The sequence below is a fragment of the Tauraco erythrolophus genome, chromosome 4, assembly GCF_009769465.1.
Source record: "Tauraco erythrolophus isolate bTauEry1 chromosome 4, bTauEry1.pri, whole genome shotgun sequence".
Taxonomy (NCBI): Eukaryota; Metazoa; Chordata; class Aves; order Musophagiformes; family Musophagidae; genus Tauraco; species Tauraco erythrolophus.
In genome coordinates, this window is record NC_141468.1 from 1,124,358 (window position 1) to 1,151,452 (window position 27,095).

A 27,095-nucleotide genomic window follows, 5' to 3' on the forward strand; every position below is an offset into this window, starting at 1 on the left:
CAAACCCCCCCCGCCGCACCCCATCAGCTCCCCCCCCCTCCCACCGCCCCCGGAACGCCCCTCCCCACCCCAAGGCCCTTCTGGCCAATAGCGGGGCGGGGGTGTGCCCTCTGGCCCCGCCCCGAGGAGCGGCGGGCCAATGGGCGCGTCGGGGGCGGGGCGTGGGCGGGGCGTGAGGCCCGGCCCCCACGTGCTCGGCGGCGCCGCGGGGGGGGCGCAGCGGATGGAGGCGGCGGGCGGCGCGGCCCCGGCCCCGGCCCCGGCCCCGGGCAGGGCTCGGCCGGCCCAGCCCCCGCCGCAGCCCCTGCCGCAGCCGCAGCCCAAGAGCCGGGAGCTCTTCAGGACCCAGCGGAAGGAGTCCGAGGTAAGGGCGGGGGGCGGCAGTGCCAGCACCGCCCCCCCCCCCCCCCCCCCGCCCGGGGTCCTGCTTGGGGAAGGGGGGACCACAGGTGGGGGGGGTCCGTTCTTAGGGGTTTGGGGTCCCTGCCCCGGGGGTGCGGGGTCCTGTGGGGCTTGAGCCGAGGTGCGGTGGGGTTCGCGGTCCTAGGGGTGCCCCGCTCTGGGGGTTTGGGGGTGTCCTGTGGGGGTGGGGGGTGCCCAGTCCGGAGTGGGGGTCCCCACGGAGGCTGCCCTCGGCACTGACACCCCCCAGCTCGGCTCCCAGAGCTGGCTGCAGTGTTTTGGGGTCCCAGCTGGGCTCCCCCATACCCTCCAGGTACTCATTTACCCCGCCAGCGTCCAGGGGTCGCAGTCCCCTCCGCCACCCTTCACCCTTCCTGCCCAAATAACGTAACCCCTAAACGCCCCCGGGCTGTGTCGCCACCCCTGCTTTGTCCCGGCTGCACCCATCCGGCTTTGTGGTGCCAGGCTGGGAAAGCAGGACCGGGCTCAGGTCACCAGGATCCAGTAAAGCCACCACGGGACCCCTGTGAGCAGAGGATGGGAAACCCTCGCTCCCCCGCCAAGGAGCTGCAGGTTGAGGGGCTCCCCAGGGAGCTGACCCAAAAAAAGTCCCTTCTTCCCGGAGGACGGTGCCCGAGTCACGGCCCCCGAAACCCTGCCCATGAATTTGGGGTTTGCTTTTCTCCTCTGGCTCAGCCTCGCCAAGCGGATTAGCGCTGCGCACGCTTCGCCGCATTCCTCGTCGGCTTTAGCTCCTTGAGCTGCCCCGCTGGCTTGGCTGCAAAATTTGGGTGAGAAACCAGCATTTCTGAGCAAGTGGTGCTCAGCCCAGAGCATCCTCCGGGGTCGTCAATATTAATGGTGAGGATGTGCGTCGGTTCCAGCCCGGTTGCTGTGAAGGGATGCTGGGACTCCGAAGGAGAAATTATGTTAATTTAGTCGATTATCCATTCATGTGTGCCCTCCCCGGGGCACGGCGGCACGATGCCGATGCCGGGCGTTGGGTCGTCGTCTGGCCGCGGCCGCCCGCTCGCTGCCCCGCCGTCATCCTCCGGCGAAGTTTCATGCTCCAGTTCCTCATCCGCAGGGGAGGAGGGGAAAGATCCGCAACCCTACGGGCTCCAAAAGGGCCAATCCCGACCCCGAAAGCTGTCGGATCTGGGATGCTGAGAACGGAGCGCGGCCAGGGGGTGGGGTTGGATCCCTCCCGGGCACCTTTGCTTCAAACCAGCCCCGGATTTTGTTTTTAAGCACGTGTGGGGCTCTGAAATGCATCCAATGTTCCTTGGCACTTTGGGTCCTGCCTCTGCTTTCCCTGAGACTTGAGAAATTCTATTTTTACATTCGCCTCCCAAATCCGCGCTGTATTTTAAGTAGCCTCACGCGGACCACCCGCTCGAGCCCTGGAGACCAGTATCAAGATCATCCACACACCAGTCGCTGCTCCAGGCGGCTGGAGGGGGTTTAGTGCGAAGGCTGAGAGCGCCGGCAGCCGTCCCGCCTCCCGAAATATCCGTGGGGATGCTCCAGTCCCCTCGCTAACCCCAACCCGTTCTCCGCAGGGCTCGGTGGATTGTCCCAACCTGGAGTTCGAATACAGGGATGCCGACGGGCACGGCGCAGAGTTAGCAGGTGAAGCGGCGTTTGGGTGCCGTGTTGCTATTAATAAATATCCGTCGGGATGGAAAAAAAAAAAAAAAATCCCTCGGGGAGTCGAGCGAGCGGGATGGGGGATGGATATCGAGTGGTATCATCCTCGTGGTAACGGAGCAAGAGGGATTTATTAATAGAGAGCCACTCGCTCCCCGGGGACGAGCGAAAGGGGCGCGGGGGGGCACAGGGATTACCCCGCGCTCCGAAGGATCCGGGACACGATGACAGGCACGCAGGGGTGGGAGGACAGGCAGCGTGCCCGCTGGCACAGCCCAGGCTGGGAAGCGTCAGCCTTTATCGTGGGCGTCACGATGGGTCGAGTCCTCGGCCCGTATCTTCTGCCTCTGGCTGCTTCTGCTCCGTAACCCTCGGGATCCGGCGCGGATCTCGACCGGCAAACGGGCTATTTTTAGCCACGTGTGTCTCGGCTGCACGAGCTGGTCTGCCTAAAGGATGTTTTCCCTGCGAGGGATCCTTCCTCCGCCCTGGCAGGACCATTTCAGGCCCCCGTGGTGCTGCTCAGCACCGTAGGGCCTATAGGAATTATATAGGAACAGGTAGGAATTATATAGGAACAGGCACAACGTGATGTCCCTCCAAGTCCAGCCCCTATTTGCAGGTCCCAAAATATCCGAGCTGCTGGGTGTGAAATGGGTGCAGATCTCGCCCGGGTGCTCCTGTGGTCCCTCCCTTTGCAAACTGGCTTAACTGGGACAGAATGTTCCCCCCCTCCCCTAAACCTCCTGCTGCGGGCAGGAGTGTGGGAAGAGCTGAGCCTGGACACGGCGAGGGGAGAGGAGGGGGAAAAGCCACGAGGAACAGAAACTCCAGGTGTAGGACAGGACTAGTCTTGGCCACATGGGTTTTTCTTTGTAACTATTTTGATTTATTTTGATTTAACTGATTTCGACATAAAAGTCAGGATATCTGCACCGTCCTCCCTGGTTACCCCACGGGCACGTATTTCCCTGGCTGTGAAATAGGGATAAAAATGATGGATTTGTTAGATTTGGGTGGCTCCAAGATGCCCCTTGGAGCTACTGAAGAGCTCAGGGATAAGTTTAGGACTCTGCCCCATATCTTCTCGGGGCGTGTAGGGATATTTCAGAGCCCTACGAGGAATTTGGTGATGATGAGGGGGGTGAAGCCCCTCCGGGTCCCTGCTGACCCCTTTCTCCATCAGAGCTGTACAGCTACACCGAGGAGCCCGAGCTCAGCACCAACAGGAGATGCTTCGAGGAGGATTTTCACCCTCAAGGTACCAGCTCCGGGCTCAGCACCCCGGGGCTCTGGGCAGTGCCCCTGGGCAAGAGCGGGACCCCCGAGAAGGCACCTGACTGGTTGTCGTGTCCCCTTTCCAGTGCAGGGCAGGAGGTGGCTGGAGTTGGATGGGACTCAGCAGAAGGCCTACGTCATGCGGCTGCTGGATGGGCTGGAGGTGGTCAACAGGGACAAGCGGCTCAAAGTAGCACGGGCCATCCTCTACCTGGCACAGGGTAAGGACCACATCCCCTGTGTCTGGGTGCAGCCACGTACCCACTGCCTGGCTTCATCACCGGGCTCTGGGAGAAGATTTCTCTTGGGTTTCACCAGGTTGGTGCAGTGAAGCTCCTTCCAGGGATGGTCCCATGTGCTCCAGGGCTTCAGAGGCAGCTCCCTCCTAACTAGTGTCTCCCTTCGGGCCTCTCCAGGCGTCTTCGGAGACTGCGATAATGAAGGTGATGTCCTGCACTGGTCTCGGCACAACAGCTTCCTCCTGTACCAGCTGGGAACCTTCACCGCCTTCCTGGAGCTCCTCAACATGGAGATCGAGTGAGAGGACCTGCCCTCATCCTCCTCACCCTCTTTGTCCTCTTCTTCATTTTATTCTTTCTCCTTGCCCTTCCTCACCCTCCTCTTCTTCACTTTCTTTGAACTCATCCTCCCTGCCCTCTTCTTCTCTCTCCTTCCTCCTCCTCCTCCCTGAGGACCAGGGAGGTGGCACGTCCCCCAGCACAGTGTTTCCACCACTCCAGACATAGGCTGGGGGTCGTGGCGAGGAGCAGCCCGTGCCTGGTGGCTGGTGCTGAGCTGTTCCCCTTCCCTGCAGCAACAGCCAGGCCTGCAGCAGCGCGCTGAGGAAGCCGGCCATCTCGCTGGCCGACAGCACGGAGCTCAGGTACCCCCTCCCTGGCACGCTGGGTGGGGGCTATGGGTCGGCCTCTGGGGATGACGTGGCCTCTGCCCGGCAGTGTCACCTCCCTGCCATGCCGTTCCGGCAGGGTGCTGCTCAGTGTCATGTACCTGATGGTGGAGAACATCCGTGTGGAGCAGGAGCTGGATCCTCCCGAGTGGAAAACCTGCCGGGAGACCTTCAGGATGGAGCTGAGTGAGCCACAGAGTTCATTGTGCCCTAACGAGGTCCCTTCGTTGTGCTGGACCGTTGGGGAGACCTGAAGGGTGAGGGATCTGCTCTGAACCTGCTCCTGGTCCCTCTCCACCAGGTTTCCCTGTGCACACTGAAGAGCCATTTGCTCTTCTGCTCTTCACGATGGTGACCAAGTTCTGCAGTGGCCACGCTCCGCACTTCCCCATGAAGAAGGTCCTGCTTCTGCTCTGGAAGGTGCTTTTGGTGGGTGCAAACTCTTCCTTTTTCCAGAAACCGGTCATTTTGAGAATAGTGCTGCTGCAACCTGGATGCTCCTCACTATTCAGTCCAACCATAACAAGGTTATTTAGGATGGCACAAGGCTGACACAACGCAAACAGATTTTTCTGGAACAAGAGTGGGCTGAGCCATGCAGAGGACATGGGGTGGGGGAGAAGTCTGGAAAACAAACCAGTGATGTGGTGTCTTCATGCTCAACTCTCCAGTTTGATGGCCTCAAACTGCTGCTCCCCTGGAAGCCTAGAACAACCGCACAGTCCAGGTGGAGCATCTGCTCCCGCTTTCTCACCTCTCTTGTTGGTCCCTAGTTCACGCTGGGTGGATTTGAAGCCCTGCAAGCGATGAAGGTGCGGAGGCGGGAGGAGCTGGGGCTGCCGCCCTTGCCGGAGGACAGCATCCAGGTGATGCGCAGTATGCGTGCCGCTTCGCCCCCCACCTACTCCATCGAGCTCGTGGAGCAGCAGCAGCAGAAGCGTGGTCACCGCAGCCGGCGGGTAAGAGCGGGCTCATCCTCCTGGCACGTGGCCCAGGATGCTTTTCCAACGGGAACCATCATCTGTTCAAGGAGCCAGCCTGTGCTTGGGAGCCTATTTCCCTTCATCCCCAGTGCTCCTGTGTTTTCCAGTTTCATAGACTCACAGAGTGGTTTGGGTTGGAAGAGACCCTTCAAGGTCATCTAGTTCCAACCCCCCTGCAATGAGCAGGGACATCTTCAGCTGGATCAGGTTGCTCAGAGCTCCATCCTTGAATGTTTCCGGGGATGGGGCATCTACCACCTCTTTGGGCAATCTGTGCCAGTGTTTCGCAACCCTCATCGTAAAAAATTTCTTCCTTATATTTAGTCTGAATCTCCCCTCTTTTAGTTTAAAACCATTATCCCGTGTCCTGTCTCTACAGGCTCTACTAAGAAGTCTGTCCCCATCCACATCTTCCAATCCAAACCGTTCTATTATCTTTCTTATAAGCTCCCTTTAAGTACTGGAAGGTCTCCCCGGAGCCTTCTCTTCTCCAGGCTGAACAGCCCCAACTCTTCCAGCCTGTCTCCAGAGCAGAGGTGCTCCAGCCCTCCGATCATCTCTGTGGCCTCCTCTGGCCCCACTCCAACAGCTCCATGTCCTTCTGCTGTTGGGGACCCCGGAGCTGAACGCAGCACTGCAGGGGGGTCTCACCAGATTGGACCAGAGTAGGAGAATCCCCTCCCTCGCCCTGCTGCCCACGCTTCTTTGGATGCAGCCCAGGACACGGTTGGCTTTCTGGGCTGCCAGCGCACGATGCCGGCTCATGTCCAGCTTTTCATCCACCAGTTTCAGTTGCAGCAGATCCGCCCTGTGATGCACTTGATCCGGAGGAAGCGAGAGGACATCCTGACCCCATGGCAAAGGGTGATAAGCGCCGAGTAGCAAACTGCTCACAGCAAGCTGCTCTTTTTTTAGCTCCACTCTTGGAGTTGCTCTGTTATGGTCCGAGGATGAAAACGCCTCTTTTGCTGGGGGAGAGATGTTGGGTGGTAGCTCCAAAAGTTAAGATGGAAAATTGAGTCACGCCTCCTAGAGCAGCAAGGTTAGAGGTACAGAGGTTTATTCCTTGTCCAGGCTTTAGTGGCAACAGGCAGGAGGGGAGTCTTCACCTGAGGAACATCTGGGAGCTTGATCCTTCTAGGATGGAGAGGTCTGGTGCTGGCAGCTGGGAGGGAAATAAAATCCACTGAGTGACTTGAATTTCTCCCTCCTCTTCTTCTGCAGCCCCTGGTGAAGCAAGACAGTTTGGATATCTACAATGAGAGAGATCCCTTCAAGAATGACGAGGCAGGAGTCGACGAAGAGGAGAACGATGACGTGGACAGTGGGATTGAGGGGGAACTGGACCTGATGGAGCGGGATGCGATTATCCCCGCGATGCCAGCTCAGCGCCCACCTATTGAAAGGGTGTCATTCCCCAAAGGGCTCCCCTGGGCCCCCAAAGTCAGGTAACACCATCTGGTGTCGTTGCCATCCTCCCCAGCCCTACCTGTCCTGGAGTTCATTGCAGGCTGAGTGTCAGTCTGTGGCCAGTTCGTTGGCCTCTGGCGAGTTGAACTGAAGTGACTCCAGTTCTTTTTTTGTCTCAGTTCATCCTTTCTGGAGTGGGTTTAGCTGGGCCCTTTCCCAGGCTTTACGAACCAAGCATGGCCAAGCTTGGCCAATAAGTGGTAATCCCATTTTGGACATCTCAGGTTGTACTGGGAAGGAGCCTTGTGCTGGGATGTGGTGGGAGCAGGGTCAGCTTTCCCAGCTGGCACCACTGGATCTCGGTAGGGCAAGGTCCTAGACTAATCATCTTGGTGATGATGATGAAGCCTTCTTGAATGGCCTTACTCTAAGGTGAAAAACTGGAGAAAAAACATCTGAAGATAAAGGAGTTGGTGCCTTCCCTTCCTAAGACCAGTTCTGCTACACATAATATGGGAGAGGGTTAGGAAAAGAGGGTGAGAACCTCTGTCCCTTTCCCTCTAATCCATGTGAGGTTTTTTGGTGTTGACCCGCAGCCTGCGTTTAATCCAGTGTCTTTAAAACACAGGAGCAAATACATCTTTTGATGTGGGAGCAGTGACAGGGTTAAGTGTGTCTATCCAGAGCACTCCCTGCAGGGACACAGCACGAACTGGTGTCCCACGTGGGTTCCTGCACACGCGGTGCCACCGTACTCCACGTAACGTAACGCTCTCAGCTTCAAAATCGAATGGCCGTTGTTTTTCTTGGCTGGTGCCTGGAAAGCCAGCTGGCTTTCCTTCTGCCTGTGAGAGCCTTGGCTCACGGTTCGTGTCCTACTTGTAGTGCTGAGACCCTGACCAGTTCCCATGAAAGATGCCCAAGGTGGACAAGATGTCAGCTTGCTCTCTCGGAGCAGTACGTGCTCCGCTGGACTGCGGAGGCGACATTTGTTCGCTCAAAGTGAGCAGATGCTACCTGAAGATGCGTGTGCTGGGAGCAGAGAAGGTGGCTAAAGAGGTGCTGATCGTAGAGAGCTCCTCGCCGTTTATTTGCACGCTCCCGTGGAGTGGCACAGCAACTACAAATGGTTCTGGTTCCTGTTGCCTCTGACCAAGGAGAGCAATGGGGGCTCCTGCCAGCTCCTACTAAGACCTCTAGGAATCAATCTGAGAAAGCTCAAAGGTTCTTGCTGGTCCCGGGCTGCTGTCCTTTCTGAGCAGCACGCGCTGTGATCTGGTATATGTCTGTTTTCCAACCTTCTCCTTGTTTTCGTTTCTCTGCTGCTCCATCAGACAGAAAGACATCGAGCATTTCCTGGAAGCAAGCAGGACCAAATTCATCGGATTCACGCTGGGACAGTGAGTATTACGCGTGTACGTCCAACAAAGGCTGTCCCGTAGCTCCCATCGGTGCAATTTAACTGGTGGGAGGTGTCCACAGAGCTCAGGTTTCCTCAACTCAGCAGGTCCAAGGCATGCTCGGGGTGATGAGGAGCAGGGCTGGATTTTGCTGGGGCTGCAGCAGTGCACTCAGCGCTATAAAAACATGTTCCTGGAGATGCTGGTCTCCAAGGACCTCTTTCTATTAAAAATCAGACCTAGCCCAGAATAAGTGACCCCTGGCCCAAGCCAGAGACCAGTTTAATGAGGGAGGGAGTTGGGACAATCTGGTATCCACAGCAAATTACCCAGTTTGTGAATAAATCAAGCCGCGGGTGCAGAGTCATCCTGGCATGGGCTCAGCAGCATCCTGGCATGGGCTCAGCGTCATCCTGGCACGGGCCCAGGAGGGTATATTGGGTTTTAGGCGCGGTGCTGGGCTCAAGCTGGTTCCACACAGGGACCTGATTTCACTCCAGTTCTTCACCCCGATGTCGCCCCTCTCTTCTGCACACTGTGCTGGGGTGGAGGTGGGAGGGTGGGCAGCTCACACCAAGACCTCTCCCAGTTCCTGACCCATCTGGGATGCGTTCGGTAGATTCGGCAGACTACAGGCCCTCTCTTTTACCTTGCATTGCCATGTTTACCATATAAACGAGTGTTTAAATCCAGATCTTCTTCCCAGCCTCATATTTACCTTCCTTTATCCCCCCCCCCAGAGACACCGAGACCCTGATAGGGCTACCACGGCCCATCCATGAAAGCGTGAAGACACTGAAGCAGGTAAGATGGTGGCTCCGTGGGTGGCACTTGGATGGAGCAGCCCAGAAAGCCTTGCTGAGCAGCAGTCAGCTTGTCTAACCTCATCCCTTGCTATTTTTGCTCTCTGGCACTCAGCAGATGCTCTGAGGTGGAATTGGATCCGTGGAGATCTCATGGAGATCTTTGGCCAAAATCACCAGGGCCATAGGGGGATTGCAGAGCATCAAGTCCGGTGCACATGAACTTTGTGGCACAGCACTTGTAACGAGTTTCAAGTTCTTCAGATGTAAATGTTTCATGTGACTTTAGTCTTCTGCTCCTCTTCAGCTGATACCTTCAGTCTGAGCTCTTGCTCTTTCTGCCTTGGGAAGTCCATCTCATAAATCCAGTCAACGTCTGAACAGGTTGAGAGGGGCTGGATCTCCATCACATGCAGTGTGGGATCCTCACATCTAACCTCCGGCTGAAACAGTTACTGGAGGGAGGAAGAGGGTCCCTTCTTGTTAGTTGTCACAGGAAAAGCTTCTGGAGCTTCTTGCAGGAATTGGGGCAAAAAATGGAAAACTGAGTCCTCACTGCGGTTCCAAGTAGATTGTCCATCATTTGGCTTTTCCCTTTATCTGAGATGTAACATCACTGCATCCTGGCGAGCCTTTGCCACGTTGTGCTTTGAAGGTGACAGACTTCCAGAGTTGGGTTTGGACGTAGATGCCCAGACCTGTGCTGTTCCCAGGGGGAAGCATGGCCAGCCTTGGCTCCTGCTGTGCTCCACATGGAGCAAGACACCTCCAGAGGCCAACTGACCCTATCTAAGGTCTGGGTTGCCTTTTGGAGGCGATTGTCCCTGTCTGTTTACTTACAGAGAGATGCTAGGAGGAGTAGGTGGAAGTGATCAAAGGCACGATGTGTGAGGGGCTTCAGGGACAGAGGGATGTCCCACACAAAGACGAGTTCTCCATGAATCTGCTGTGACCTATTCACTTAACTCGGATATTACTGAAATCAGCAAATGTTGTTGTTGCTGAATGTGTTTCGTCCTTCAGCGGTGACACTGCTCTGCCTCTGTCTGTCTTTGCCAGCACAAGTACGTTTCCATCTCAGATGTCCAGATCAAGAACGAGGAGGAGCTGGAGAAGTGCCCCATGTCTCTGGTAAGAAGTTGTTGCACCCCATCACTAGACAGATGTGTGGAAGATTTCCAGGGTGTCGGAGAAAGCCATACATTCTCCGTGATCCTTAGGTCACACCTTGGATGCTCTGTTTTGTGGAAGTCCATATCTTGATTGAATGTAGCAGTGGAGAAAGGCCTGGAGCTGCCTGCAGTCAGCATGCAGCTATGTCCATCATGAAGTCATCAAGCTGGGTTTTATGGAGGTGGCTGACATATCTCAAGTGTGTGAACTGGAAATAGTTATTTTTTCCCTGGTTTCTAATGTTTCTCTGTGCTAGGGGGAAGAGGAAGTCCAAGAAACCCCTAGTGAGATCTTGTACCGAGCGATGCTGTACAATCTCCCCCAGTATATGGTAAGCCCAACTTTCCTTAAAACTAAAGAAAAGCTTTTGAGTGGAGAACGGTGCCAGTCTGTGAGCTGCAGAGCTCAGCACGGGGCTGCTGGGGTGTGCTCACGACATGAATGTTTAGATTTTGGTGGGAATCCAGAGCAGAGTTGGGTGGAAAGTAGAGTCCAAGAGGAGAGATTCGGAGAATCAAGGAGTGCAGATACCCAGGGGCATGGTCAAATGGTTGGAGACAGGTCAGTAGCTGGAAAATAGGATGTATGTGGAGGATTTGGAACAAGGAACAAAGTCCTCCACGTTGATGGGAGCTCAAATATGGCTCCCACCCTCTGGACACTGAGGGGAACCAGTTGAGGATGGCCCTGTGTCATCTCTTGAGCTGCATGAGCTGTAGTAATCACCAACAAGCTGTTGCACGCTGGTGCAGGCACCTTCGCTTCTGACTTCAAGAAGCAACCTACGGACTTCACTGGTCCCTTGAGCCTTTGTCCTTCTTGCTGAGATTAACGTTCCGTTACGGTATCGCGCTGATCTCCGAGCGCGATGGCTTGCTGGGCCAGGAACCAAACTAGACCATCACTGTGCTTTACGTGGCTCAGCTAAGAAGGTGGTGATGCCTTCAGGTCTCTGCTGTGCTCTCAGCAGCTGTTCAAACCATGAAGAGTCTGTTAGTTACGGCCTTCCTTACAGGGACATTCCTTGCCATGGCCCCAAGAGATTCCCCGAGGAATACAATGAGTGTCCTGAAGTTCAGCTGGGTTAAGATCCTGATTGGGTCATGTGCACTATGTCCGCAGGGAGAGACCAACGTGGATTTAAATGCGTGCAGCTCCTGCGGACCTTGCATTCTTTTATCCGTACTCCTAGAGCTCAGGTGCTCACGATACCTTAAGTTGATGCTAAAACAGCCGCCGTGGTCCCCACTCTTGGCCTGTCTGTCCAGGGTATAAAAGGAGAGGTTGAGCCTTGGCATGGGCAGTCCACCACGGTGAGAAGTGCTTGGGCTTGTGAAAGCCTGTAGACTTGGCTTGAAGTTGTCCAGTTTAAGCAAGTGAAGGAGAAGGAAGGAATGCCCCTACCTGGGAGCATCCCTCCATACCTGTCCTCCTCTGCAGATAGCTTTGCTGAAGATCCTCCTTGCCGCAGCGCCCACCTCCAAAGCCAAGACTGACTCCATCAACATCCTGGCAGACGTGTTGCCTGAAGAAATGCCGTAAGTCCTTGAGGAGGTCACCAGCAGCCATCCCAGCTTTGCCATGAAGTCTTGGACCAAGCAGGAGAGTTGGGGTTTGCCAATAGTTTTGAGGGGGCTCCAGATTTGGGGCCGTCTCTTTGGATAGGAGCAAGCTACTGTTGCCACCGGTGCAGAGGGGTGAAAGCCAAGGAAGCCGTGCTGGTTCTTCAGGAGCGTAACAATTCCAGCGCAGTCAGCAGCTGCTGTGCTCTGCTAGCTAAGTGACACAAATCATAAAATCACACTCATCAACACGAATCATAAAGATAGGTGAGCATATGGCAAGTGTCCTTCCTACCGCTCCCCCAGGATTGCTGGCGGAGAGCAAGCAGCTTTTTTTTTCCCATTTTTTAATGCACTTTGGTGTCACCAGGCAGAAGAGGATGGAAATGAGAGTCCCAGGGGGGAAGCAAAGGTCCCTGTTTCTCTAGGCCTTGTCCAGATGAACATGAACTCAACAGTCCCTTAGTCTTCCTTGCTCCCATACCCACTGTGCTGTTGCCTTCTTTCCCTCCGGCCCAGCATCACCGTTCTTCAGAGCATGAAACTGGGGATTGACGTGAACAGACACAAAGAGATCATCGTGAAGAGCATCTCGGCTCTGCTGCTGCTGCTCCTCAAGCACTTCAAGCTGAACCACATCTACCAGGTGAGCGTAGAGAAGGCGTTGGCCATCGCCAAGCTGGTCTTGAAGCCGGTGTGTCCTGAGAGACTCTCTCCTAAAAGATCTCTCCAGGAAGGGTTTCCATGAGAAGCTGCAGACAGCATTTCCGTAGCAGTGAACCCTACCCCCGGGCCGGGATTTGTATAGGATTACTCCGGCAGGGATAACCTGCCTGCAATATATCTCTGGCTGTGTTGTGACAGGATTGTTTCCACTGACTTGGAAAGAGTTTTCAGACTTCTGGAAAAATTCATGCTGTGGCTGATGAGGTTAAAATTTAGGAGATAGCACGAGTCTCTCCGGCAGAAGGGGGAAGGGGATGAGGGTTAGATAAGACCCTCTTTTGCTCTCTTTTATCTCTGGTGGCCAGAAATAGTGCAGGGTAGGACCTCCTGAGGTCAACTAATCTAGTCCGCTGTCCCTTGGCAGGATCAAGTTGTTGGGGCTCCAGTTTCAACAGAGCAGGAGGTCTGGGTCCTAGGTGCAACCTGATTTTTGTTCCATCTGCATGGCACCGATCGAACTGGACCCGCGTGAGGGCTTTCCTTGATTAAAAAACCACCAAGGACTGATTGGGGCTGTGGCCTGGGCCCAGTTCTCCACCCATTCTGCAAGCCAAACTACTAGTGTTTTGTAATTTTTTTTCTTTTAAAGGTTTCAGCATGGTACAAACCCATCTGTGTCATGAAGCCCATTGATATTTATCTTAGGATAAATACAAATCCATGTGTTGGATTGGATAAAAAGAAAAAAAAAAAACAAACACACAAACCCACGGCATTTTTACAATCCTACATTTGCTCCAAGTGCCCCCATGTTCCTTCACTAATTTTTCTCATTTCACCCCCAAAACTGAATCCTCTCCTTTCTTCCTCCGTGGCAAGAGGACCCTTGCAGCCTGGTGCTAAGTCTGCAGAAAGCCGTGGGGTTTTCCCCTCCTGATTCTGCTTTGGTGTCAGATTTTGGCTGAGCCATCGTAATTTCTTTCCGTGCCGAAACTGGTCTCAGGGACCACCCCAGAAACCGCTGCGGAGGCTGAGCTGCTGCTTCCCGCGTGGACGGAGGCAGCGGAGGGTAGTGGGTGGCACGGCTGGTCCAGGCTCTGCTGGGGGTCACCCTGCACTCTCCGGCTGCCGCGTTAGCGTGGCAGCAACCGCACAGCCTTGCAAACCGACCCAGGTCATGGGGTTTTTTTTTGGTGCCAGTGCTGCCAGGGTTTGGCGTTTCTCATGCCAACAGAGAAATGCCATCGAGTTACTGCAGCTCAGCGTTATCTTTGGTCCAGTCCCATAGAACATACCAGTCTCCGCGTTTCAAACCAGTGGGAAGACCTCGGATCCCGGCTGGCGGGGACTGCCGGTCGCTCACGCGCAGATCACGGCGGCGGCGTGCCGTCGGTGGTGTGCCGAGTGTCGACAGCTTGTGCCGGGCTGAGACGAGACGCGTAGGAACAAACTGTTTCTTCGCTCTCAAATTTGGGATGTTGGTTGCAGGTTAGTGAGAGCCATGGGTAGGGTAGGATGGGATGGAATAGGATAGGGCTGCTATTTGCGTCTCTTTTTAGAGGGCAGTGGAGATTTATTGTGTGATGCAGCTGTACGTACCCAGACCATTTAATGTTTAGAGGGAAAGAGGAATTAAAAGCTTGTATGAAGGTGCTTTTTTCAGTCAAAATTTGGAAAGGGACTGGGGTGAGTGTGTGACAGCAACAGGAATTATTGTGTTTCCTCATGTAATAGCTACATCTCGTCCTTCCCTCTTCCCCATACACTGTTTCACCACAGATTTTCTTTTGAAAAGCTACCCTTCAGTCATTAGGTGTGGCTGTTCCTAAACCACTGCCATAAAGTTTGTGTGTCCACTCTATGGCAAACGGAGTTTTCCAGCTGGTGGGAGTTGCTGTATATGATGCAAGCCTTATACAGCAGACTTCTGCACGGGGAAGATGGTCTGAGAGGTGTCCAGAGCAAACCATCGAGACTGCTTTGCTTTCGGCTGGAAATGGGTTTCCATTCCCAGGTGATGCTCCCAGTTGTTCCAGCTAACGTTGACCCATTTCACTTCTCTTCCTCAGTTTGAGTACGTGTCTCAGCATTTGGTGTTTGCCAACTGCATCCCGCTGATCCTGAAGTTCTTCAACCAAAACATCATGTCTTATATCACTGCCAAAAACAGGTACAGCCACTTCTGGGGAAGAGAGAGGTGATGGAGCAGGGAGGCTTTATGCATGAGGAACTCTAACGTGGTGGCACCAAGTGGCCTCTGGTCCCTAGCACGGCTTTGGGGCAGTGTGTTCTCCACTACAGGAATACTCTGGAGGGGAGCAAATCCCTTCTGCTTAACGAGGAAGACTGGATGGGGGGTTTCTAATCTCTCACTGGACTACTAAAATACACAGGGAGCCATCTCCCCTCGCTGATAGTAGACTTGTTTTCTTCTTTACGTGGGTTCCTGGAAAGCAGTCCAGTGCCACCAGGCATCTGTGGGCCGCAGCTTCAAAAAGGCTGGATGGCATAGAGTCTTCTCAGTCTTTTCCACTTTTTATAGCTGTAATTGAGCTTTCCTGACTTCTTCAGGTTTTGCATAGTTGTCGCTGCCTTTTAGTTGTGAGTGTCTTTGAGAAAGACACTGGCCCTGTTTCGAGTCTGGATAGGGACTGGCTGGACTACGGCACGTCAGGGTAAGACCTGAAAGAGCACAACTTTCACAGCTCAGTGGGACTGGGTAGGATTTCTCCGTTTGGAGGGGATGTTGCTGTTGGAGTGATGAAAAGATCCTTTTTCTTGCTTTGTTGATGCTCTTTTTGTTGCTCTTCAGCTGCGTGTGTAGGCTGGTCTGTCTCCCGCATGGTGTGGCTGTGTATGTGTGAGAAGGCACGCATGGAAAAATAGAAATATATTAATTCTCTTGCTGATAAACATTTCCACTTCTGGTCCTGTGCTTTGAAGTCACTTAAGTGAGGAGGAATCGTAACCTGGGAGCACTTAGCTCCCTCCTCTGCTTTCTGATGGAGGCTTCACAGGCAGGATACGCTCCCGTGGAACGAGGTGGGGTTTGCGGCTGGATGCTCTGGTCCAGGGAGCTTTAGCTGTTCTGCCCAGCCCCAGCAGGCACTGCCCTGCAAAAAAAGGATCGTGGAATTTTGTCACGTTCGGGTGTATGGACCCGAGTCCAGTGATGCTTCAACAGGAAATATCAGAAGTGATGCCAGTAGCATGACAGCTTGTGGGAAATGAACCGTGGGGCTCCTGGTTCCGAGCTGGCTCCCTCTGAGCTCTCCTGCTTGTATCTGCACAACGCTTCCAGTTTTGGGGTTATGATGGGTAGGAGCCACTGAGGAGCATCTGTCGCTGCCGAATTTAAAAACAAAAAATAGCAAACGAGGGAACGTGCGTGTTATGTGCGTGTATGCATACGTCCCTTTCATAAATATATATATATATACACACACACACACTCTTTTCTTTTTTATTTATTGGCTTCTTTTACAAAGGCCTGGAGGGCTTCAAAAGACCTGATGCCCTTGTTGGGAATTTTCTTGCTGGTAATCGGATGTCTCCAGGAAAGCTGGAGAGGGACTTTTTACAAGGGTGTGTAGTGATAGGACAAGGGGCAATGGATTTAAACTGAAAGAGGGGAGATTTAGGTTAGATATAAGAAAGAAATTCTTTACATTGAGGGTGCTGAGGCACTGGCACAGGTTGCCCAGAGAAGCTGTGGCTGCCCCATCCCTGGCAGTGTTCCAGGCCAGGCTGGATGGGGCTTTGGGCAACCTGGTGTAGTGGAGGGTGTCCCTGCCCATGGCAGGGGGGTTGGAACTGGATGATCTTTGAGGTCCCTTCCAACCCAAACCATTCTATGATTCTATGATTCTATGATTCTATGATTTTAACCTAAGATCTGATTTTTGTGGGGTTTTTGTGGGGTTTTTTCCCCTTTTTTAAAATATGCATATGAATGACTAATCTGTCATGTCTTAATGGATCCAAATCCTCCGAGACCTTATTAATGCACTCAGGATGCGCTTCGGAGCCAAGAGGAATCGACGTGCTCCGCTCAGCTGAGACGCCAGGCAGCGGCGAGGCTGGGAGCCCATTTGGGTGCCCTCTGCGCAGTCGGGAATGCAGGAGGGAGGCACGTCTGCACAGCACTGGCTGCAGGCTGGTTCCTGTGCCCACTGTGGCCCGCTGGAGTTGGGATTGCCACCTAGTTTGCCCAGCCAAACTACTCGCTGCATGAGGCAGCGCTGCCATTGCGGTTCAAACCCCAGGCACAGGGAAAGCAGAAATTACGAATTGCTGGGCGTAGTCACATAGATCATCTTAAAAAGTTACTCACTTTCCTATTTACCTGGTTCTTAACGAGTCCCTTCTTTCCTGCCTTCCACAGCATCTCCGTCCTGGATTATCCGCATTGCACAGTCTGCGATTTGCCCGAGCTCACTGCAGAAAGCCTGGTAAGCAGCACAGCGAGGGTCCGTGTAACCGGGACTGCTCTACGCGAGAGCGTGAGGAAGGATTTTTGTTCTCTTTTTTCTGTCTTCTTTTTCCGTACCCCTAACCTTTCCAAAAATCACTTTTTTTTTTTTTTCCCCTCCAGACTTGAAAGTTTCTCCCATCGCTATTCTGACTCGCTATCAGCTATGGGGAGGTGGGGAGGAGGCACTGCTGGCCTTATGCACCCTATAAAAATAGTTGGATTTAGAGTTTTTCCCTTTAACTTCTCCAAATAAGAGTGCTTGCTTCCAAAAAGGATTTGCTCAGAGGCTATTGCCTCCCAGGTTTAAATTGCTCTGAGCACTCGTATTTTGTAAGATGCCAGTAGATTAAGGAATGAACCAAATTCCCTACAGAGAGGAGCCTAAGCGTTATGGAGAGCGGCCAGCATGATGTGAATATACGAACTGCAGATGAGACATTAATGCTGGAAGGTTCATAGCTGCAATAATCCAAACGCAGAGCAGTTGGACTCGGAGAGAGCTCAAAGCTTTGGGGTTAACAGGGAGGAGGATCAGAGGGAAGTGAGACCCTAAATGATGCAGGAATCACTAAGAAGGAGACTCTAAATGATGCAGTAATCACTAAGGAGGAGCCTGACCAAAACCAGTCTGGGCAGGGGTGATCTCATGTTGCCTGGCTGCTAAAATCTGAAGCTTATGTCATTTTTCTTAGCTTTATAAAGGTTAAAATCAGTAAAGTGATTTTTTTTCCTAGTTTCTATGAGCCAAAGTTGCTCACGAATCCCTCCAAGGCTGTGGTCAGCTGGGACAGCACAATTGATTTTATTGCTGCTGTAGCCATGGCATTTCCGATGTGCTGCAGTGATGCAAATTCCTGCCGTGAGTTGATTATACCACATCAAATTCACATAAAAAATCTGCTGTGGAGTGTGGGCGGGTGGGTTTGGGATCGTCACGAGTGGTGACTCGGTCCTCTGCTGCTGTCCCACGTGCCTTTCTGCCAGTACTTCTTCCCTCCTTTTGGGTGCCTGCTTGGGCTGACAGCTCCTGAGCATCACCTCCCTCCTCATCAACGGGATCAGTCCCCTCTTTTGCGCTGGTCCATGGGCTACTTGCCGAAGGCTGTGTCCTGGCCACGCTCGATGCCTGGCCAGCCCTGCCAGGCTCCCACCAACCGTGTCCTGGCCCGGTGGGGACATCTAGTGGCACATCACTGAGCGCTCCCATGGCTCAGGCTCGTCCTTACGCTCACACCAAGCTTTGTGGCTGTAGAAGACTGAACTTTTTTAGGGACAATACTCTGTTACCCTTTCCCAGTAGGGTCTGCTCCCCAGTTTGGGAGCTGCTGCATGAAACAACAGTGACTTATCGCTTTCCTCCAGCAGACGTGGATGTTAGCCTCACAGGAGACTAATTTAATTAGAAAACGTGCGGAAACCAACTTGAATTTTACCATGCGTGTTCGTCTTTGGGAGGATGCCCGTGAATGTAAGGATTTAATAGAAATTAAACTTGCCCTCCCACTTCAGAGCCATAGGTTTTTGCACGTATTTATGGTTCTTCAGCCAACATTTCATGTGTAGTTTTAGCTTTTTTGTTTAATACTCTGGTGCACTGATTTTAACATCCCAGCCGTAACACATTTCTCAGCAGGTGTAACAGACGATTGTGCTTTCAGTGGGTTGAACGTAGGATCGTGTCTGTTTGGTTTACTTCCGTGGAAGTAAACTCTGCTCTGGAGACAGGCTGGGAGAGTTGGGGCTGTTCAGCCTGGAGAAGAGAAGGCTCCGGGGAGACCTTCCAGCACCTTCCAGTGCCTGAAGGGGCTACAAGAAAGCTGGAGAGGGGCTTTGGACACGAGAATGTAGTGACAGGACACGGGGCGATGGCTTTAAACTGAAAGAGGGGAGATTTAGATTGGATCTAAGGAAGAAATTCTTCCCTCTGAGGGTGGTGAGGCACTGGCACAGGTTGCCCAGAGAAGCTGTGGCTGCCCCATCCCTGGCAGTGTTCCAGGCCAGGTTGGATGGGGCTTTGGGCAACCTGGTGTAGTGGAGGGTGTCCCTGCCCATGGCAGGGGGGTTGGAACTAGATGGTCTGTGAGGTCCCTTCCAACCCAAACCATTCCATGATTCTATGAAAACCAGGACGGGTTCAGCAGTGCTTTCTCCAAGGAGGGACCCTTTGGCTGCGGGGTAACTGCTGTCCCTACATGGTGTAAATCAGGAGTGGCTGCAGTCCTGGCAGGGTAGCGGGGGCTTCACCCATCCTGTTGTGGGACGGGCTCTTCAGTTCCCTGCCAGTCCCCGTCTCCCTTCTCCTGTCGCTCCCCTCCAGCTCCCCATGTTTGGGGTGTTTGGGGAGGGGGCTGCAGGGGACCTGCTGCACCGTGTCGTGGAGCCGTGGCAAGGGTAACAGGACACGGGGGTAAAAGGGGGATTAAAGTCTGTTTAGCCTGTTCCCTCCTTCCGTAAATCTGATGGAAAGACTCACTTGATGCTGTAGACACAACAGCAGCTTGGTGACAAAAATAAATCCAGGTGCCTATGAAATGGGTATTGGCTTATTCCACTGGGATCTTTTGGAAAAACTACTTGGTGCAGAGCAAAACCGATATGAAGCTGCCCGGACACTGCTCCTGAGCTGGTACTCCCAGAGCTGCACACAGCATCCACCAGTGCCTTGGTGGCATCTCGGTGACATCCCACCTCTGCGCGCTGCCGTGCACGCGCCCGCGGTGTGCAGAGGAGCTTCCAGAAACGTGCATTTGCTCAGAGTGGCTTTTACCAAATCCCAGAACTAAATAAAATCGATCAGAAGTGCTTTCAGTTTGGCCTCTAAAAATCACACGTTTTTACCAGCTTACTAAAATGGTGGGTTTGGTGCTTGCTTTTGAGAACAAAGGTGGTATGCTGGTGGGATTTTTCTTGGGTGAATCTAGTTTCAAAGCTGGATTAGACACTGCCAGAAGGGCCTCCCTGAGGTGGTCCCCAAATTCTTCTCCCGAGGATGCCCAGAACCTGGGTCGTGCACCAGGCTGCAGTTTTTGCCAGGAGTTGTTAGGGCTGTCACTGGCTGTAAGTGGCTTGTAAATTAAGCAGCGCTTGTTTCCGCTCTCATCCCAAAAGGTTATTTGTGGGACACTTGTGCTGTGCCCAGTGCTGCTCCGACATAAAGCACGTTGCTGTAGTGGTGGAATTACGGCTCAAACGTGCCGCAGGCAATACTTACGCGAGCTGGAGCTGGGGATCCTTACGTTTAGCTAATATTTAAAATAATCTATCAGCTGCACTTAAGCTGGAGGGGCTTTTGGGTACAGAAGAGTCTTGTTCTCCTGACAAAAAAATGCTGCGGTTTGCCATCCTGCATTGTCGTGTGATTTCCTTCTGTTTGTCTGTAACGTGTCCTCCAAGCATTAATTTATGAATTAATTTCTGTAATTAACAAAAGCTGTTTGCTAAGCAGTGGTGATCACTAGGCTGTAATTTGCTCTCTGGCTGTAAACAACGAATGCAAATCGGCCAGGATATATTTCCCGTGACGGAACGACGTGATTTATCTCCGCTCTTACTCTAAACCTAAATGCAAATTAAAATGCTGATTACATCTGAGTCTTTCAGAACCGTTTTCCCCAGAATCTGTTGGCTTCTCAGCAGCACGATGACAACCCAAGTGAGGAGGTAGCTAAGCTGCTCACTCTCCATTGGAAATAAGACTTGTGCAGATAGTAAAAATAAAGATTTTCTGCACAAGAATATCTCTGTGGCGGTGCCGTCAAATGCTGCCATTAAGGTTCATAGAATCATGGAATGGTTTGAGTTGGAAAGATCATCCAGTTCCAACCCCCCTGCCATGGGCAAGGACACCCTCCACTACACCAGCTTGCCCAAAGCCCCATCCAACCTGGCCTGGAACACTTCTGGGGATGGGGCAGCCACAGCTTCTCTGGGCAACCTGTGCCAGTGCCTCACCACCCTCAGAGGGAAGAATTTCTTCCTTAGATCCCATCGAAATCTCCCCTCTTTCAGTGTAAAGCCATTGCCCCTTGTCCTGTCACTCCATGCCCTTGTCCAAAGCCCCCCTCCAGCTTTCCTGTGGGCCCCCTTTAAGTACTGGAAGGGTTACGCTTTTCCTTCTTTGCTTTGTAGGAAGCCGGAGACAACAACCAGTTCTGCTGGAGAAATTTATTCTCCTGCATTAACTTGCTGAGGATCCTCAACAAGCTGACCAAGTGGAAACACTCGAGGACAATGGTAAGGCGATGTCCTGTCTCTCCGAGACCTGCCATGGGTGGCCAGCCTTGCACCTCGAGTGTGTGCCTGGCTCTACGCTGCACAGCTTCAGTCCAGCTTTCCTCTGAGCGTTTCTTCTGGAAGTGCTGGAGCTTCTGCTTCTTCATAGTTCACCCATTTTTCTTTCACGGATTGAGCCTTAAATGAAGAAATACATTTTCTTCTGCAAATAATACTTATTTCCATGACCCTCAAGCCCCCTGCAGCAAATGTTGGTTACGTTGAACGCTCCTGTTCTACCCACCTGGGGTTCGTACCGTATGTGGCCCAGGTGTTAGTGGACAATACTCAGACAATACTCGTGTTGCTTTCTCGACCACGTTGCGTTGTGTTGGTTCCTTGGCAGATGCTGGTGGTCTTTAAGTCAGCCCCGATACTGAAACGAGCTCTGAAGGTGAAGCAGGCGATGATGCAGCTGTACGTCCTCAAGCTGCTGAAAATCCAGACCAAATATCTGGGGCGCCAGTGGAGAAAGAGCAACATGAAAACCATGTCTGCCATTTACCAGAAGGTGCGGCACCGCATGAACGATGACTGGGCTTACGGCAACGGTGAGTAACCTGGTGCAGTGGAGGGTGTCCCTGCCCATGGCAGGGGGGTTGGAACTGGATGGTCTCTGAGGTCCCTTCCAACCCAAACCGTTCTGTGATTCTGTGGTTCTATGATCTGAGTGTGGGAACGTTCCCTCTGTGCGGAGCTGAAATCGGCACACAGAGGGTTTGGCCTATGACCTGTTAGGATCCCATAAACTTGTTTGGGTCAATATTGGGGATTTTTTCAGAAGCCTTAAGGCTCCGTTCAGCACCATCAGGAGGGAACAAATTATGGAATCATAGAATCGTTTAGGTTGGAAAAGACCTTTAAGATCATCGAGTCCAACCGTTAGCCTGGCACTGCCAAGTCCACCACTAAACCCTGTCCCTCAGCACCACATCTGCACGTGTTTTAAATCCCTCCAGGGATGGTGACTCCACCACTTCCCTGGGCAGCCTGTTCCAATGCCTGACAACCCTTTTTGTGAAGAAATTTTTCCTAATATCCAATCTAAACCTCCCCTGGTGCAACTTGAGGCCGTTTCCTCTTGTCCTGTCGCTTGTTACTTGGTAGAAGAGACTGACCCCTGCCTTGCTACAACCTCCTCTCAGGGAGTTGTGGAGTGATAAGGTAATTGATTGCATGAGGAAAGGTGGGAATAATCAGATCGGGATGGGACACAGTCAGCTCAGATCTCCGAGACAAAGAGTCCCCTCCAAGCCCAGGCCTGCACTTCTGCACTCCCAAATCACTTTTGCCACTGAGAAAGTGTCCTGGTATCCACATCTCATGTGCGTGTTTAGGACGGCCGTGGAGTGGAAACCTGAGGATAGCTCTGCAGCCAGCACCTGAGAAATGGTGGTGGTTACAATCGGGCAGTGCGGATGCTCGGAATCCTTACGCTGAGGCACAGGCTGGATGTTCTGGTCTGTTCAAACAGCCCTTGTGTCGTCTAAACCTGTATTTTTTGAGAGGTGTCATGAAGTTTCTGATGTTCCTCACGTATTAACTCATGGGATACATCAGGCCACATACACTTACTCCTTTGTGAGAGCACCCAGTTGCCATGACGACTGATCCCCGCTTAGGACAAGAAGAGAAAGCATTAAAATATCTTTTTGCCTTAATAACACAGTCCTAAATTTTTGTCCTTCTTTTTAATGAGGATTAAGCAGAGCAATTGGGTAGCATTCCTGTTTCAAAGGAAACAGGGCAGGAAGTAAAAGCTGAACATCTTCCCTTTTTTACAAGGGAGAAAGGCATTATAACTCAGTTAGGGTGTTTAATTTCACCTGTAAAAGATAGAACTTATTTTTTGAAGACTTCTGTGCTTCTGATAGTCATGACCCCACTATGACAGTAAATCAGAAGAACCAAATTTCATTTAAATTAAATTAATTTCACTCTAGGGCTAGTGGAGTTCCCCAAATGGTTAAAGGGTGGGAAGACTGGGGACTTCCTTTCTTTTATGGGGATTTCTATCCTGTTGCTGCCTTTTTTAGCGCGCTGACTGTTCCCTGTGGGATTGAATACGGCAGCAGGGCTTCTTGATGCCACTAACGGGATACAGCTATGGGATACTGCCTGCATTGGGTGGCTTAAAGAGCTTGAGCACTACATGCTCCAGAACAGCAGGAGAAGGCAGTTACCTCCATCACCTGCCCTGGAGCAAGGGTTTGCCGTAACAGCTGGATTTACATGGCACCAGCGAGAATAATGCAATTTTAAGACAGATGCAAAGGCTAAATTGTTGCGTGTGGCCCTCTTCCCCCAAAAGAGTTGATCGTAACGCGACACTCGATTGCGCAGTTCACTCCTTGGCAGAGGCTGCATCGTGACCTGGACGGTTTGCCAGGGAAGCACTTGGCTTTCAGAGACACGATCTGGAAGGGATTTTCCTGGAGGGTTTGGATTTATCTTTGTATGTCTGGACTGATACCCAGCTCGGACCATTGCCTTCCTTGAGCACTGCTGAGCTTTGCTAACGACTTTACTGAGCTTTGATGGAGAGAATGACTATTTCATACAGATTTAGAGCTCATAAAGACCAAGTTTCAAAATACTATTTCTTTTAACATGCTATATGTTTACACATTAAAATATTGTGGTTATTACAGCCAATTATTAGCTTTTCAACATCATTCATAGTTAACTTTGTCCCAATTTTAGAAAACTTTGTTTTCAGTAGCTCATAATAAGCTTGCTGGGTTTTTTGGCTGCATACATTGAATCTTTCAGTAGAAGTGGTGGGGCTTTTCTGAAAGAAGCAGGAGTGTGGTAATTACAGAGTCCTTAAAGCACACACCACGAGCAGAAATAATTGCATTCCTCTAGGAAGTTCTCTGACTCTGCTTAATTTACAAATGATTTAAACATATTTCATTTAAATACCTTAAATTAAAATGCATATATAATGGGAATTGATTAAGAATAATAATTAGGAATAACTGACTGACTAATACTCTGGTCAGTTCAGGCATGTGGTTGCTGTAAAATCTTCATTGTTTGTTTTGCTCACATCTTATCAGAGTTATTTTTCCACGATGCTTTGGTCTTGTTTCTCCCTCAACGTAGATATTGATGCCAGACCGTGGGATTTCCAGGCTGAAGAATGCACCCTGAGAGCCAACATCGAAGCCTTCAACAGCCGGAGATACGACAAACCTCAAGACTCGGAGTTTGCGCCGGTGGACAACTGCCTGCAGAGCGTGCTGGGACAGCGGCTGGAGCTCCCCGAGGACTTCCACTGCTCCTACGAGCTCTGGCTGGAGCGGGAGGTGTTTTCCCAGCCCATTCGCTGGGAGGAACTGCTGCACTACCAGTGAGAGTGACACCTTCACCTGCCCCCGGTCCCACCTCAATAAGAACTCAAGGTGCTGCAGGCTGAGGAAAGGAAGATTATTTTGGAGCTGGGTGATCCTAAGCACAGCTGGAAAAAAACTGCCATCTTTCCAAAGAGACCAAGCCTCCTCGTATCTACCCAGACACCCTCAAGTATGCAACTGCTGTCTTTTTGGAGGTCATCCCTTTCCTGTGACTTCTTGGAGACCACAGGGTATCAACAGACCTGCACAGAGGCCACGGAGCAGGTTCCAGTGTCACGCCAGTGGCAGTGTCAGGAGTGAGGTCATCGGGTCTTTACTGCGGATTGTCACCAGGGCGCAGAGTCCAGGTCCGTCTCGTAGCTGGGCTCACGCATGTAAGTTTGTCGTAAGAGCATCTCAGCTGTCAAAGGGTTTCGTCCCTCCCAAACGCCCCACGCTGTGCTTGATTTGTTTTCATGTGTTCAGTCTGATAATGTGCTTCAGACACCCTCCTGCCGTGAACGAGCCGCCCTGCTTCCCTAATGAAGCTGAAAATAAGGAATACGTGGCACTGTCCGCGACAGCCTCAACCAGAGGTGACAGGTTGGCTTGGCCGAAGGAGATGACGTTACCTCTTGTCCCTGGGCTGGCATCGCTGCTGCTGGGATTGCACAACCCGATTTCCAGAGGTTCGCTTTCACAACGGACAAGTTTTTGCACCGTTTTGCATAGTAATCCGTTACCTTTTCACCGCTCCGCTTCCCTCCACCGCTCCGTTCATTTTCCGTTTGCATTAGATCGGTAAGCTGTGCGGCGTTTGGAGCTGTGGAGGAGGTCGACTGCCACATTTCTCTCCTCTTGATTGTTTTTGAAGGATAATTACTGCAACATGAGGTTTCCAGATAGCTTTCTTCGTTGCTCTTCAGCCCTTCTAACCCTGGAGGAGACAGTAAACGCCACATTAAATAACCTAATTTTTACACAGATTTTTGCTTATTTGGAGGAATGTTTGTGCCAAGTCTTGAAGTGGGGAGGAAAAGTCCTTTGCTTAGAGCTTTACTGCCATCGTGTGAGGACAAGAGCAGACACCGCGGTCCGTAACGTTCAGAATAGCACATTGAGCTGTGGACTTTCTATCTGACACAGCCTGCAAACTATAATCTTTCTCTTACAAAATTTTATCAGTCCAGCACAGAGAATCCTGGGACTCACCTCCCCCTGGCCATGAAAGCAGAGTTCAGCCTTTGTCAAGGAAGCACGTGTTGATGCAGCGCAGGGAAGCACTTGGGCCGCACTGTTACCGGGATATCGAGCACACGGGTGATAAAAACCACGAGTTTTTGTTATGGCAGGATTTGTGCTTCTTGCTGTGGAATTAAACCGAGAATGTTTCCTGAATGGGGTTTGTCAAAGGCGTTTTTCACAGAAATAGAGTAGTAAACCTGCTCACCTTTTAAAATATGCTTTTGTTCAAAATAAACCAGAGCAACTTTTAAAGCAAATACATTTACTTCAGCTTTTTTCTTCCTGCGCCTTAATTTAAATGCTTCCTTTGCTGCTTTTTTTTTAAATTTTGTGTTTAAAGGACAAAAACATCCCCCACAAACCAATCCAGAAACTCAGCCCTCACCCCTGCCCTTCTCCTCTCCCTCTCTGTTGAAGAAAGGCCTCCTGTCTGACATCCTTTGGATGTTCCATTATGATGCATCTATAGAAATCTAAAAGAGAAAAACAGAATTATAGGCTGCAGATGTCTTCACAGTGTTTGTGCTTGTTAAAAAGTGAAAAGTTATTTAAAAATAAATAACGGTAAGGCACGAAAACCAGACGTACAATCTATAATGGAAGCACGGTGCAGTCTTCAGGGATTCCAGAACTGGGAGAGCTCCGTAGCTCCACGCAGGTCATTTCAGCATCTGTATTTCGGCTCAATTTCTGAACTACGGCACCCAGCACTTCCCTGTGTTCCCTAGAGCCTGCTGGTAGCACCTAAACTAAGGATTAAATAGGCACCAATAAATTAACAAACCCCAGCTAGAGACAGCAGACATCTGAAGGGTCTGTTAAATGTTTAAGTAGTAGAAATGCAGTATAAATACTACTATTTTCAGCATGTAGTAGGGTCCAGAGCCAAGGACTAGCTGGAAAGTTCAGGATTTTCTCTGTGATATTTTGTCTCATATTTTCCTACCAAATGTGCAATTTCCCCCTGGGAATTTAGCTGTACCTCCATGTGATATCACGTAGCCTGACACACAGGACACCTCTCCAGAACTGTTGGTTCCTTTTTTCCTTCCTTCCTTCACATGGTGACCCCACACCGGAAGAGTCTGGAGTGTTTTTTTCTGGTTAACCATATTACACCCCTTGCTTTATGATTCCTCTGGTATTTTCTCTGTTTTAGAGTGATTTAGAAAATAATTGAATTCCCCAACGTTGAAGTGCGAATGTAAAGGAAGGCCTAAAAACGTATCCAAATCCTTTTAGTCCTAGTAAACTGAGGTCGTGAAGGTAAGTGTTTCTTCAAAGGAAAAAGGGAATGAATGAATTATTAAAGAATCAGAAACTTAAAAAAGCCCTCAGCATTTGGCTCAAAACTTTTTTCCCCCAGTGTCTCTTTCCCACAATTTTTACATCGGAAAAAAATAGCCAATACGTACACAATGTACATTTTTCTACATTTTATGTTTAAATTGCACTTCATATAAGGTTTCCACAGCTTTTCAGTACCTTCTATTTTTACTGAGGTGGAGAATAGCAGTGCAAATTCTTACCTG

At 51.5% G+C, this 27,095-nt stretch overlaps 1 protein-coding gene across 2 annotated transcripts; it reads left to right on the top strand.

Annotated features, from left to right (window-relative positions):
- The first annotated feature begins 223 nt into the window (after window positions 1-223).
- STRIP2 (striatin interacting protein 2) lies at window positions 224-25,727 on the top strand. 2 transcript variants are annotated; one of them, XM_086609719.1, is made up of 21 exons: window positions 224-364; window positions 1,965-2,034; window positions 3,239-3,313; window positions 3,417-3,551; window positions 3,747-3,867; window positions 4,145-4,213; window positions 4,317-4,423; window positions 4,539-4,666; window positions 5,011-5,196; window positions 6,445-6,668; window positions 7,965-8,030; window positions 8,771-8,834; window positions 9,893-9,964; window positions 10,263-10,337; window positions 11,447-11,544; window positions 12,088-12,214; window positions 14,304-14,404; window positions 16,619-16,736; window positions 20,837-20,941; window positions 21,327-21,531; window positions 24,089-25,727. In XM_086609719.1, the coding sequence occupies exons 1-21, from the start codon at window positions 224-226 to the stop codon at window positions 24,337-24,339; spliced, it is 2,538 nt and encodes an 845-aa protein (XP_086465845.1). In that variant the 3' UTR covers window positions 24,340-25,727. The 2 variants fall into 2 exon arrangements, with proteins under 2 accessions (XP_086465845.1, XP_086465846.1); XM_086609720.1 differs by having other exon boundaries at window positions 16,619-16,685.
- Window positions 25,728-27,095: the final 1,368 nt, after the last annotated feature.